The following is a 13,487-nucleotide window of genomic DNA, read 5'->3' on the forward strand; positions in this document are numbered from 1 at the left end:
CTTTTCCACGCGTATTTTCTAATCCGCTGAAGCGAAAGGGCTTCAGGACAGAAACATCCCTCATATTTTCCCGCACTAGATTCGACCGACGAGCGATAGTACAATTCAGGTCATCTTCGACTGCCTCCCTTGTCCATTACAGAAGTACTTATCTCCCAAGTTGGGTTTCTAACCGCCAGAGGCGCCTCTGTCGTTCTTCGGGTCACGTGGTTCTTGAGAAAAGAGCGGCCTCAAGTCAGAAGCGCAGAAACAGACGGCAGTCTGTTGAGTGAGGTGTTCGCTGCATTTCAGGTTCTTTCAGGGCTGCACTGCATGCATCATGCGCGTGTTTCGTTCTGTTTGTTTTATTTTCGTTTGACACTCAAAGTGCAGCGCTGAAGTGCTGTCGAGTCGCATCCTGTTTCGATGGTTCACAGAGGGCGTGTAGTGTGCAGGGATTCCTGGTGAGGCCTGCAACTCGGTCGCACGTGGAACTGCGTAATTCCAACGACTCGATTGCCCTGTCAAAACGTAGCAGAATTTGTTTCCTTGTACGGCGCCATCGCAAGATTTCGTGTGTGCGCGCGAGCGCGGAATTCTTCCATGACCTCGCAAGATCGGCTTCACATTTCTGAAAAGTGGTCGTGTGACGACCCTACCGAAAACGGGAATGCAGTGTTGGATATGAGTAGTCAACAACGAAGCTTTGTGTTGAGTTCGTATGCAGCGCTTTAGTGCGACTCTGAAAGACGCTTCGGGAGTGAAGTGTGCGTGTCTCTCCTCGTGACCTCGTCTGAGTGCCATTCGGCTGCTCTCCGGCTAGCCGCTTCCAGACTCCCTCCCTCTTCCCCATGTCTTGTCGGATTACAGCTGCAGGGGCCTTCTGGGCCTTTTTCTCCCTTGTGGCGTCAGTTATGAACTCCGTTGGTTTCTATTTCCCTTTCTGGATGAGGGGATCCCTGACCAATATCACCGAAGTGACCTTTGGCTCCTTCCGACGATGCAATTACCCTCGGGTGACGGAGGACGGTCAGCTGGAGATGGTGTATGAGTGCGGTCGATATACTACCTTTGCTGACATCCCCAGTGTCTCATGGCAGGTCGTCACAGTGACGGTGGGGTTGGGAGCTGCTACCTCATTTTTGGTGGCCTTTACCGTCCTGGCTTCGTGCTGCGTTTCAGATGTCTTGACATCATCGACAGCGAGAGTTCTAGGACTAATTCAGATGGCTGCAGGTAAGTGCTAGAACCCCCTTCCCATTCCCCATCAAGTCCTGTTCATTCGCTCATAAAACAATGTAATAATCCACTGTCAATCGTGCTTTTCTCTTTATAAAATGCCTACAGGCCCTTGCCACACTATATAGCAACTTGTGACTTAATACGTGGAATAGGTTATAGCCAGAATCAGATGTGTACAGGTTCATGATAACAGGAAGAGATTAGCTATTTATAGTTACTTTTCAGGTCCATCTGGTTTTATTAAGGGCAGTGATGACAGCTAGGGGACTGTTTACTAGGAGCATCATGCAGTCCTTCAGAATGTGTCGGCATTCAGGTCACTTGAGAATGATGCATTAGGTCTGCATTAAAGGAAGCCGAGTGAGTTTTTGTGACGCAAAACCCATTTTGTATTTCACATCTATATAATGTGGACAGCAAAACTGTTCAGAACGTTTGCTGCTGTCTTTATTTACCTGTATCAATAAAAAACGTAAATATGTACTACCTTGCCATAATAAAACATGAGAACCTATGTTAAAAGCCCATGCTTTATCAAATCATCGTTTCCTCGGTATAGAGTTACATTACCACATGCGAAGAACAGACTCGGACATGAAGTAGAAGAGTGTCAGTGTTTCCAATTTTGTTTCATTGCAGTTGCTCAGAACATGCATATCGAACTCATACTGGCGTTGTGGAAGAACCCAAGAAAGCAGCTGGATGCTGTTTTGACTTTCCACGCTGATGTGGTGTTTGCAAAGTGGGAGGCCGTACCACTTTCCTGGAAGGTGTTGGTGCGAAACTATAAATTACCTGTCTGGAACAGCGGCTGAGGGTGATGCCGTAAGTCAACCATGCGATCAGCGGCGTTTAAAGAATCATTAACGAAAACAAGGTCCGTTTTTCCATTGTGGAAAATTCAGCCCATACCACACATGGCTACTGCATGTAATTATTGCTGGCTACAAACAGGATGAATTTGTCGGATGCCATTGCTTTCCCCATAACAAATACGTCGGCTGGAGTAACCTGCCGGAAACAGATTCACCAGAGAACAAGGCAGAACTTCAGAGGATGCTGAATCATTCGACGTGGCAAGAGGTGTTATTATCGCCTTTTATATAATGCTGCTATGAGCAAAGGCCAATATTAAAAAGAATTAAATTGTACGGTTTTCGCCCATTATGTATTATATAATGTAACTATGTAATTATTACATAATTACATTTGAAAGCCAAGGAATTTAGAAACAGAAATATTAAGGTTTTGAGATACAAAAATGTTATGAGCTCTATTGCTAAACTATTTGGAAAAGTGATAAGATAAAAACTGGAACAATAGATTGTTATTTCGGAAGAACAGTGTAGCTTTTCGACTGGACACTCATGTATAGATAATTTATTCACTGTTAAGCAAATTCTGGAAAAATGTCAGGCTACAAACCAAGATGTAGGTATGCTGTTCATAGACAAAGAAAGTGTATGATAATGTGCCAAGGAATCTTCTATGGAAGGCTAGGGCAAAAATGTCAATAAGCCAGCCATTAATTGAAATAATTAGAAGCATTTACAAGAACAATACATGCTGTATAAAAATTGGTTCAAAAATATCAAGAAAATTCGACTTCCAAAGGACAATTTCAAGGATGCTGTTTGTTACCTACTTTGTTTAAGCTGTAAATAGAAGTTGCTCTAAGACCATGGTCACAGAAGTGCAGTCAAATGGGTGTTCCCCTTGGTAAAAATATTGTTTAAAGCCGACCAAGTCGTGGTAGCACAGGATGATGATGAGGTAAACTGCATAGGCAGAAAGTTACTAGAACAATAAAAAACATGGGGACTGACAGTTAATTTTAATAAGACAGAAAGTATATGAATCGAAGTGAGGAGGTTCTGGATTTAGATGGAATACAGGTGAAAACTGTACAGTAATTTAAAGACCTGAGTTCAGTTATTCAGGCTGGCGGATCATCTGCGCAGGAAATTGAGAGAAGACTGGGTGAAGGTAGAAAAGTCATAGGAATGCTTAATTATGTGATATGGAATAAAAATATTATTAATAAAACAAAACATCAAATATATAATGCAATATTACAAAGTGTTTTATTATATGGATGTGAAATTTGGACCTTAACTGAAAGACAAAAAAATAAACTACTGGCCGTTGAGATGGATTTTTGGCAAAGATAGGCAAGAGAGTCTAGGACTGAAAAAGTTAGAAATGAGGTGATAAGGAATACAATGAATGTCCAAAAAAAACCATCATTAATAAAATAGAGGGGAAAAGATTGGAGTGGTTTGGCCATGTGAACAGAATGGAGCACGACAGATTGCCGAGAGGAGTCATGAAATGGATGCCATGGAGAAGGAAAAAGAGAGGAAGACAAGAATGACGTGGATATAGGGTGCGAGAGCAGCCATGAATAGAAGAGGACTGGTGGAGAGAGATTGGGAAGATAGAAGAAAATGGAAAAAAAAAATAAAGGAATGACTTTTCGATGTTAGGTTGAGGAGAACCGTTATAATAACGGAATAAATCCTAAGAAGGGGAAATGGGTCAACCTACCACTTAGAATTTTGTATAATGGGATCAAAAGAATATTCTAAGTAGTCGCATACATTTTGTAGATCACTAATGTTGTTCCAGATTTCTAATAGTGTTTCTGAAGGGTCGGAAATGGATGCTACAAATGGAAATTCGACTTAAACTTCCACACGAACCAAAAAGATATGCTATGAAAATGTAGTTAATGTCCAATTTTTCCTTCTAGAATAATACTCGAGCATCCGAAACTTACTTTATATATATTGACAGACTTCTACGGAGAAGAGGAAACTGTGTATACGGAATTGAAATCGGAACTAAAACTTCCCCCAGGGATTGAAAAACGCGTTTGATCTGACGTTCCTTTTCAACTAATATCCAAAAATACTTAATACTTTCATTTATACAATGTAATTCAAAAGTATATATAACGAGTGTCGAAAAATGGTTTATTTCGAAGCTATTATACTATATCTTTATTGCAATCAGTGAAAAATTTACAAGTATGTCTGATGCAATGCCCATAACAGCAACAATGGTATTTCAATTCTTTTTTTGAAATAAACTTTCAAAAGAATTAAAATAAAATAACCTTAATTTCGAAGGGTCATATACTGATTTTGCAATTATTGTTCAAAGCCCTTGCGTTTGAATAGAGCCTTATTCGACGAGAGACTCGAAGACTCATCGAATTAATTTGCGTTCTGCGATATCCGGAACGCCCGTTTCATACACCTCCTCTTTCAATAATCGCACACGGAATAGTGATAAGGTTCAAGTAGGACGACCGTGTTAGCCAAGCAATAGGGGTTTCCCGACCTCTTCATCCGAGTGAATAGGTAACATCTATCCTTTGGCCGAAATGGGTGGGCGCGTGCATGAACAAAATTGATTGTTTGTTGGAGGCGCATTAGCAACTTAGGACATATTGCGCCGTATATAATGTCCGTAAATTGCGTGCGTTCTGTGGTCGATTTCTGTTTTGATGGGCGAAAAACCCGAGTTTCTGGGAGAAAAAAACCATGTTACACTTGCCTGAGACCGACTAACTCAGCCATTTTGTGAAAAATGGCTAGTAAAAATTTCTCGCATCATTGTCGGGATTCGAAAATGGGTCTTTTCTACCTGGTGGAAAAGACAGTGATTCAACCAACTCTGCTACTCACGAGGGCATGAACCACATTTCACCTCTTGTCTAGAGAGAGAGAGAGAGAGAGAGAGAGAGAGATCGTCAATTAATCCCAAGAAAATACAAGCAAAACGTGTGGATAAGCTTGGCCAATCAGTCCCAGAAGAACATGTGGCCGGATTAACGGATTACCGCACCAGATCAGTTCACAGTGGACTTCTCTTGTGGTTCTTACATTACAACGTGCGGATATGCTTCCACATGCTCATACAAGTTGTGCGAGTCGATGATTCCATGCAATGCAAAGCTGGCTTCATCAGTAAGCAGTATACAACTCACAAAATCAAGATCTTCGGCATGACGACGAAATAGCAATTTCGGATTTTGGATTCCGATGATCCTTGTGCGTATTTTTGCAGAGAACTTCCTCACTCATAAACAACAACAAAGAAAAAAAAAAGGCAAAAGGTATATTTATTTACATCTTTTTGTTATTGTTTTTAAAGTCATTTTATAACGTGATCGAAAAAGGTAAACGTTGCAATAGAGTTCTGTCGATCACAGTTAGATCAAATTATAACAGGAAAACATTAAAAATATGATTTTTTTTCGATTACCTGAACAGTTTTATTTCTTTATTTTATTTGTTTTTTGGGGGAGGGAGGAAATTAAATTTTTGGGCCCTGCCGCAAATTCACTGTTCCCATTAAATCTGGCTTTGCAGGGAAGCCACCAACAGAACTGTCGTCGCTAAGGGTTCATCCGATGGAGTCAATGATTGCAAAAAAAAAAAAAAAGATGTGTAGAGCAGAAATTCGTCGGCTACTGGTCCGTGGATCTTCTTTTACCAGTCAAAAATTTGGTTTCTGACGTCTTATTGGTAGGCCTGCGGTCGCTCAGGCTGCCCTCCAGTGCGAAGAAATATTCGAACCCCCAAATGGCCACAAATAGTTGGCAATTTTTATCATTCTTCTGTTAGGAAAGTTTTTGTGGTATCATCGTCTTACTTCAAGTGAATTTCCTCCGCTGCAACCATACACAAGATGTACATCTGCATATTCAGCGTTGGAAAATGAAATCTGCTCTGAAGCCAAACAACAAATATTATACACAGGACTGACCCGCAAAAGCTTCTCCGTTATTCGTTGTTTTGAGATCGCACTCTTTCGAACAAAACAACAATATCAGCGAATTTTATTTTTTACTTGTTCCGGCTTATCCGCACCTCTGTTCCCTTCATTTTAGTTTTTTTTTTTTTTTTGATTTGGTAGTTGTTGGCGCATCGGCTTCTGTGGCCATATTGCACCTCCCAAGGTTTTTGCAGTACTTTGATCCAAGCCCAAGGCGAGAATCGAACCCGCGACCTTTGGGTTGCCGGGTAGGTACTTTACCCACTCGGCTAGCCCGGTCAGCTCATTTTAGTTGTAAATGAATTTCATGTGTGATAACTCCAAAATAAGCGCTTTCGGAAGCATGCCAATATGGCTTGTTTTCTTCTCTTACTTTGGACCACATACTGTAAAGAATTTTTTTGCGCACACTTTTCAAACATCCTATATAATGCACAGTGATTAAGAATACTGTGTAATTTCAAAAACAAATATCAAGAGTAGAAAATATTACGATGATTTCATCCAGTTTGGTAATTTACTGGGGACGAAGAGCATCCGTAACCGAGTGTGCTATAAGCGGGGAAGTACACGCCACTGTTTTTTGAAACAGCAACGAACAGACACATCTGTTCGTTACTGTTTGTCTGCAAATCGCCATTAAGAAACAGACAGACAACTAAACAAAGGGTGTTTTTTTTTAAAAATAAACTCAATCTTTTAAAGACGAAATCGACAGAATCAAGACGTATAAACATCCTTTAAGCATCTTGCCGAGATAACTGCAAAAGCTAGAAAGTCCACACAAGTGCATAAAATTGATTGCTTCACGTGCAAAAACGATTGTTCATTGTGCAGGTGAAGAAACGGCAATAGAAACGAAAAAACCACATCCGATATCTTTTTCTAATAGCACACGATTTCCATATTGTATCGCACAGAAAACAGAAAAAAGCCCATTCTGAACCAAACATGGGCATCCTAGTAACATTCAGAGAATATTTTCCACTAATAGCAGAAAATTACAACTGGATTCGCAGTCCCTATGAAAAGTATTGCATTTCTAAAGATAATGACTTTAGCACAAAAAGGAAACTTGATAGCTACGAGGAATTCAGCTGATTTGGGCCTAAAAACTTTCTTGAACAGTCCGTTTCTAATGTGCTTCTTTTGGATGGGTTTGAAGCAAGAATATAACAAGAATACTTTACCGAATAGTAATCTGGATCTCGGTAAAAAACTTACATCTCGTTAAAATAAAATTACGTATGGGTCTGGTCTACAACAAAAAGAATGAAGCAATATGGAAACGAATAATATACGTGTGATGCTGTTTTCTCGGTTTTTTTTTTTTTTTTTTTTTGATTTTGTTTTCTATTCGCCTTACGTAGAATCGCCTGCCTTGTTTCTCGAACCCCTTTCCCGCACGAATAACATCGTTGCTTGCTCCACAGTTCGTTCTTTCCAATGTTCTTTCAATGCATAAAATGAGCAATAAGCCAAAGGAGACCATATCTGAAGAACATGGTGGGTGTGACAACAATTCATCACTTAAATCGTTGATAATATCCATGGTTACCCGAGCCCTGTGATGGGAGCGTTATCATTCAGGAAGAGGATTTACCCTTTCGGGGAAATCTGCGAATATAACTCTTCGTTATTTTTTCCAAAGAAACTGTTTTTTATGGAGACGAGATCCTTTATGATTCCACTGCATTCTGTTGTTTGATTTCTGGGTCACATTAGTGAAGCCAAGCGTCATCTACGGTCACCGATGGCTGACAAACTCTTTTGAACCTTAGGCGAATTTTTCAAGAATTGTCTTTACAATTCTCCCTCTTCTAGTCTGCATTCAAGTCATTTGGTAACCGTTTCACTGAATGTTTTTTTTTTCGTACTAAATCCTAGACAATATGATACTCTTTTACACGATTATATGTTTAGTGTCGTTGCTATGTATCGCAAACCAATCTGACAATCTTTCAGATTCAGATCATGAACACTAACAATATGTTCTGTAATTGACAGAGTAACGGGTAGTTCAGACCTTGGTTCGTCATTTGTGACTCTACTGTATGATGGATAGTCGTCATCTAATGTAGCCCTCATATCCTCTGTTGGATTTTCTTCACAAGCAGTCCTTTCAAAAAATGTATTTCATTATTGCGCGACCCTCTTCTTTTGTTATTTCAGTTATCCATGACATGTTTAAGATTAAAAATAATACTTATATTTAGGATATTATTCTGGACTACAAGTATATACACGCTTGTAATTTAATGTTATCCTGTTTAGTGTATATTCATATAATCAATACATGGAAGGAGATATCGCGCTGAGAATGAATACAATTGAACTGTGGTACGCTTTTAAGACATTAATCACAGATGCCTTGAATGCGTATATACCATTAAAAAAATACTCCACGAGAAGGGTTCCAAGTTGGATGAATAGTGAAGTTGCCACATTACTTGAGCAGAAAAAGGTGGCATGGAAAGATTACAGAGCAATAAAAAGTACTGAAGCCTATAACAGCTACAAGGTGATCTGTAATAGAGCCACAGAAAAGGTTCGACAGGCAAAGACAGTTTATGAGAAATCACTAGCAAACAGAGCAAAGAGGGGGGATAAAGAATTCTTCACATATATAAATGCCAAGAAGAGCAGGACAAACCAGATCGGACCTTTACGTAAGGGAAAGGGGATAGTAATAAATACACCAGCTGCCGTTGCAGATGAACTCAACAGTTATTTTGCATCGATATTTACAAATGAAAAGCCTTTTGTGGCAATGGGAAATTGTGGGAGCGAAGTTAAAAAATATGTAATTAATGATATTGAAATTTCGCAAGATTATTTAATGAAAGAACGTTCGAGCCTACAGACCAGTAAGGCTCCTGGAGTTGATGGAATATACCCTATAATCTTAAGAGAGGCGGAAAGCGAGTGCATTGAACCATTGAGGCTAATTATGCGAGCATCACTAGACTCTGGGGAGATTCCCTTGGATTGGAAAAGTGCAAATGTATCTTCCATACATAAGGGTGGCTCTAAAAGTGAAGTTGGAAATTATCGACCTGTCAGTCTGACTTCAGTAGTAGGGAAAATCATGGAGGCAATGATCAAGGGTGGAATTCAGGATCATTTGGATCGAATTGAAATTCTCAAGAATACTCAGCATGGTTTTGTAAAGGGAAAATCATGTTTAACAAATCTGGTTCGCTATTTCGAAAGGGTCACTCACGAGCTGGATTTAGGGAATAATTTCGACATTGTTTATTTAGATTTCAGCAAAGCTTTTGACTCAGTCCCACATGAGCGGTTGCTTTATAAGCTGGAACAGGTTGGAATCACTGGGGAAATCCTTAGATGGATAGAAGGATGGCTTCAGGGCAGGAGGCAGAGGGTTGTGATAAATGGCTATTCCTCAGATTGGGTTGATGTAAGAAGTGGGATTCCCCAAGGATCAGTATTAGGACCACTGTTGTTTTTAATTTTCATAAACGACATTGATGAAGGGATAGAGGGCGTGATGTCTAAATTTGCAGATGATGTTAAAATTGGTAACGTAGTTAATGATCACTGTCAAGCTGAGCTCCTTCAGAGAGACCTAGATAGACTTCAAGAATGGTCAGAAAAATGGCAGCTGTGCTTTAATCCAACAAAGTGTAAGGTATTACACCTGGGAAACAGTAATCCCAAAAAAACTTATTCACTTGGTGCAGTTCAACTAAACCCAGTACTGGAGGAAAGGGACTTGGGTGTTACGATACGGTCAGACATGAAATTCTCTGAGCATTGTAAACAGGTTGCAAGGAAGGCCCATGGTGTCCTATCGATGATCTATCGAACTTTTGCAAGTAGAGATAGGGACGTGATAATCCCATTATATAAGGCTTATGTTAGACCACACTTGGAATACTGTGTTCAAGTATGGAGGCAGCATCTAAAGAAAGACATCGAGCTTCTTGAAAAGGTGCAAAGACGGGTAACTCGCCTGGTGAGATCGGCAAAAGGGCGTCCTTACGAAGAAAGACTTCGAATATGTGGGTTGCAGAGTTTGGAAACTAGACACCTTAGAGGAGATTTGATTGAGGTGTTTAAGACTCTGAGAGGCATCAGTAAAATGAATGAGGACAAAATTTTCAAGATTATAAATGATGCTAGAACTAGTGGACATAAATTCAAGTTACGGGGGGGAAATGTTTAGATTGGACTGCAGGAAGTTTTATTTTAGCCAGCGAGTTATAAATTACTGGAATAAGTTGCCTTCATGGGTGGTAGAAGCCGACAGTTTGGGGAAATTCAAAGGTCATCTGGATAGTACTTTCGGGTAAGGGAAGCGCACAGGATGATAGGTTTAATTCCCTTTTTATTTATATTTTATTCTATTTATTTTTTTTATTTATTAATTATTATTATTTAGTTATTTATTTTATTTATTTATTTATTTTTTGTTTTTATCATTGTTTTGTTCGGTTTTTTTTTTTTTTTTTTTGGCTGGTGCAGCATAAGCCATAGGCTTTCTTGCACCATGCGGCCGTTACTAATACTAATACTCAATATATGGAAGGAGAAACTTTTCAAACACCCCTCATACACCATATATATCTCTTTTGTTAAGGTGGACTGGAAAGCACCATATTTTTCAAAACAAACACAGAAGTTTCATTATTTTAATTAATGATTTTGTTTTAAAATGTTAATTGTGTTTCGAGAATTATATTTTAATATTACTACGAGCCCAGTTACAACTGATAACGCCGACCGGGCTAGCCGAGTGGGTAAAGTACCTGCCCGGCAACCCAAAGGTCGCGGGTTCGATTCTCGCCTCGGGCTTGGATCAAAGTACTGCAAAAACCTTGGGAGGTGCAATATGGCCACAGAAGCCGATGCGCCAACAACTACCAAAAAAAAAAAAAAAAACAACTGATATCAAAATCTAAATTACAATGTAAACGTTAACATATTGTGAGTTATAGTAACTTTGTTTTAACAAACTAAACTTTCAGAAAAGTTTTTATTTTAAATGTTTATTAATAACTAAAATGTGTTAGCTGGAAAAGCCTTTACAACTCAAAGTACTCGTATATTTGTGAGGAGACTGAGTGTTCTGGTATAATTTCCCTTTCAAATTAAGTAGGGTTCCTGAACGTTAGTGACACAGTTGAGAATTCAAGAAACCTTATAATCAATAGTCAGAAATTTAGAGTAGATTAGTCCAAAACCATTCTTCTCCAATTTAGAAAAGCGTTATAGTCCATACCTAAATTTGAAGAATGGTCTGCTCCCGATGGTAAACGGGACATCAAATGTACACACGACGGATTTTGTAAATGCACAAACAATGTTAATGTTGTTCATTGAGCTACAATAGCATTAGTATTGGTCAGCTACGAAATGCGGAGTCTAGATTTTTATAGTGGTGACTTTTCCTATTATTTTCGCCAAAATATATGAGCACACACTTGATATTCTCAAAAGAACCTTGTGTTCGCTTATACTAAAACGATTGGAGGCTTCTCCTCTAAATATTATGCACTCGCACAGTAGATATAATCAATGTCTTCCTCCCACTGGGTGAAAAATGCCCAGGTTCGAATCTCTTCAATGACGCGATAAATTTTATGGACTTTTTTTTTTTTGAACAACATAGCCTAGTTAGTTGATCTCACGCGAGGGTTATATAGTTTTTATTCCAGCAAATAGAAAACCGATCAAAGAATACACGAAATTACAAACACAATAAACTGTCGCCTCACAGCCTTATATGCTTTGGCGCCTCTCTCTCTAAACATTACAGGGAAAGATTTTTATTGACCGTGGCTGCATTACTGATTGTTAACACACTTTAAGCACACTTATCCTCCGTGACAAATATAGTGATTTAGCCACTTACCACTCTTTTAGAGAGCTCTAGGTTCAATTCCCATCATGACTTAGAGAAATTTCTAAAGTACTCTTCTCTAGAAAAAGAAGCTGTATTTAGCCGATCTCAGACGGAATGTTTTTGTTTGTTGTTTGTTTGTTATTTGGTTTTTAGGAGCATTAGCAACTAAGGCCATATTGTTCCTTGGATATGCGGTGGTCATTCCCTGACCTTTCAGAATCCTCCGTATTTGGTGGTCACGGGCTCGAATCCCCGTCTAATCAAGAAGCGTGTGCTACGCACTACTGCTCCTGCCCACCTGGCTACGGAGGCGCCAACAACAACCACCTTGCGTATTTAGTAGCAGTACCTGTCACTGAGTGGAACTCCTCATCCCAATCAGAGACAAATAATAAAAACAATGTTCTTGATTATACTCCAGCATGACCACCAGGTCAGTAACGTTTACATTAAATGATCAATACAAACGTTAATCGTATTTAGCAGTCACGGGCTTGAATCCCTGTCCACTAAGAGAGCGTGTGCTACTGCACTCACGTGCCTGACCACTCGGCTACGTCATAAAACCTTTTTCTCTTTTATGGGATATTTTCTGCGCCATAATGGGTACTGGCACAAAGTGGGGTGTTCGGTTCTGTCCAGTTACCATTTTATTGTTATTATTACTGTTGGTTGAGGAATTCTCTTACTATCCTACAGGTGTTCAGGATTGCAGCTTTCTGGAGTTCCATGTAAATTTTCTCTGGGAAGGCGATTTCTGCTATGTCCTTCTGAAGTTCTTTGGCACCATGCCTGTGGTTGACACGGTGTGGCATATGGAACATTACTTGTTCCATATGCGACATATCTTTGACTTCCTGTCTTAGGTCTGCGTACTTCCTGATCTTTTCCTCGTAGGTTTTCTGGAGGTTGATGGTGTTGGACATCGCTATATCAATCAGGTAGCTAGCAATTTCCCTTTTGTCGACGAGGGTTACGTCTGTTCGTTGTCCGGGATCGTCTTGTCCGTTATTATGGCACGGTCCCAGTATAATATTTAAGTAGAGTATAATATTTAAGTGTCTCTAGTACGATCTGAAGCTCGTACTTTTAATACGGCAAACTATCTTTGATCAGCTAATATTTTTAGGCTACCTTCTGATATATTATCTAGACCACCTGATTTTGTCTGTGTGTGTACTCCGTCTGGGTGATCACACCACATCTTGCGGTAATGTGCTAGATTGTTTCTGGGGAAAGGTGGCATCGTCGGGATGTGTCATCTGTTATTCCGGAATCCTTTCGATGTATTTCCTGTAGTTTATAGCAAGCGCGCGCGAACACACATATTTCTGGCCTTTTACAGAGTTCTGTATCCATCACAGAGTAGCAACGCGGAGATGAACTGACGTTCAGGTGCCGTCCTACACAAGAAAATATGCATGTCTACATACAATACATACATATAGTTTCTAGTGTTTGTGAGGTAGCACAGTGATATCGTCACCGTCCTCCCCACATCGGGTGGAAAAGGTCTGGGGTTTGAATCCCGTCGATGACGCGAGGAACTTTAATGGGCTTTTTTCACTCCGTGGCTGAGTTAGTCGGTCTCAGGAGTAGGTAGCAAGATTTT

At 39.7% G+C, this 13,487-nt stretch overlaps 1 protein-coding gene across 1 annotated transcript in view; it reads left to right on the forward strand.

The window, feature by feature from the left end:
* Positions 1-263: 263 nt before the first annotated feature.
* The window catches only part of LOC150080823 (LHFPL tetraspan subfamily member 6 protein-like), a 141,965-nt gene continuing 128,741 nt past the window's right edge, over positions 264-13,487 (forward strand). Inside the window, exon 1 of the mRNA XM_090381346.1 lies at positions 264-1,215. Coding sequence (XP_090237472.1) covers positions 831-1,215 — 385 coding nt within the window. The 5' untranslated portion in view covers positions 264-830. The remainder of the gene's footprint in view (positions 1,216-13,487) is intronic.

This window comes from Mastigoproctus giganteus, chromosome 9, assembly GCF_048544385.1.
Source record: "Mastigoproctus giganteus isolate SK-2022 chromosome 9, ASM4854438v1, whole genome shotgun sequence".
NCBI classification, from domain to species: Eukaryota; Metazoa; Arthropoda; class Arachnida; order Uropygi; family Thelyphonidae; genus Mastigoproctus; species Mastigoproctus giganteus.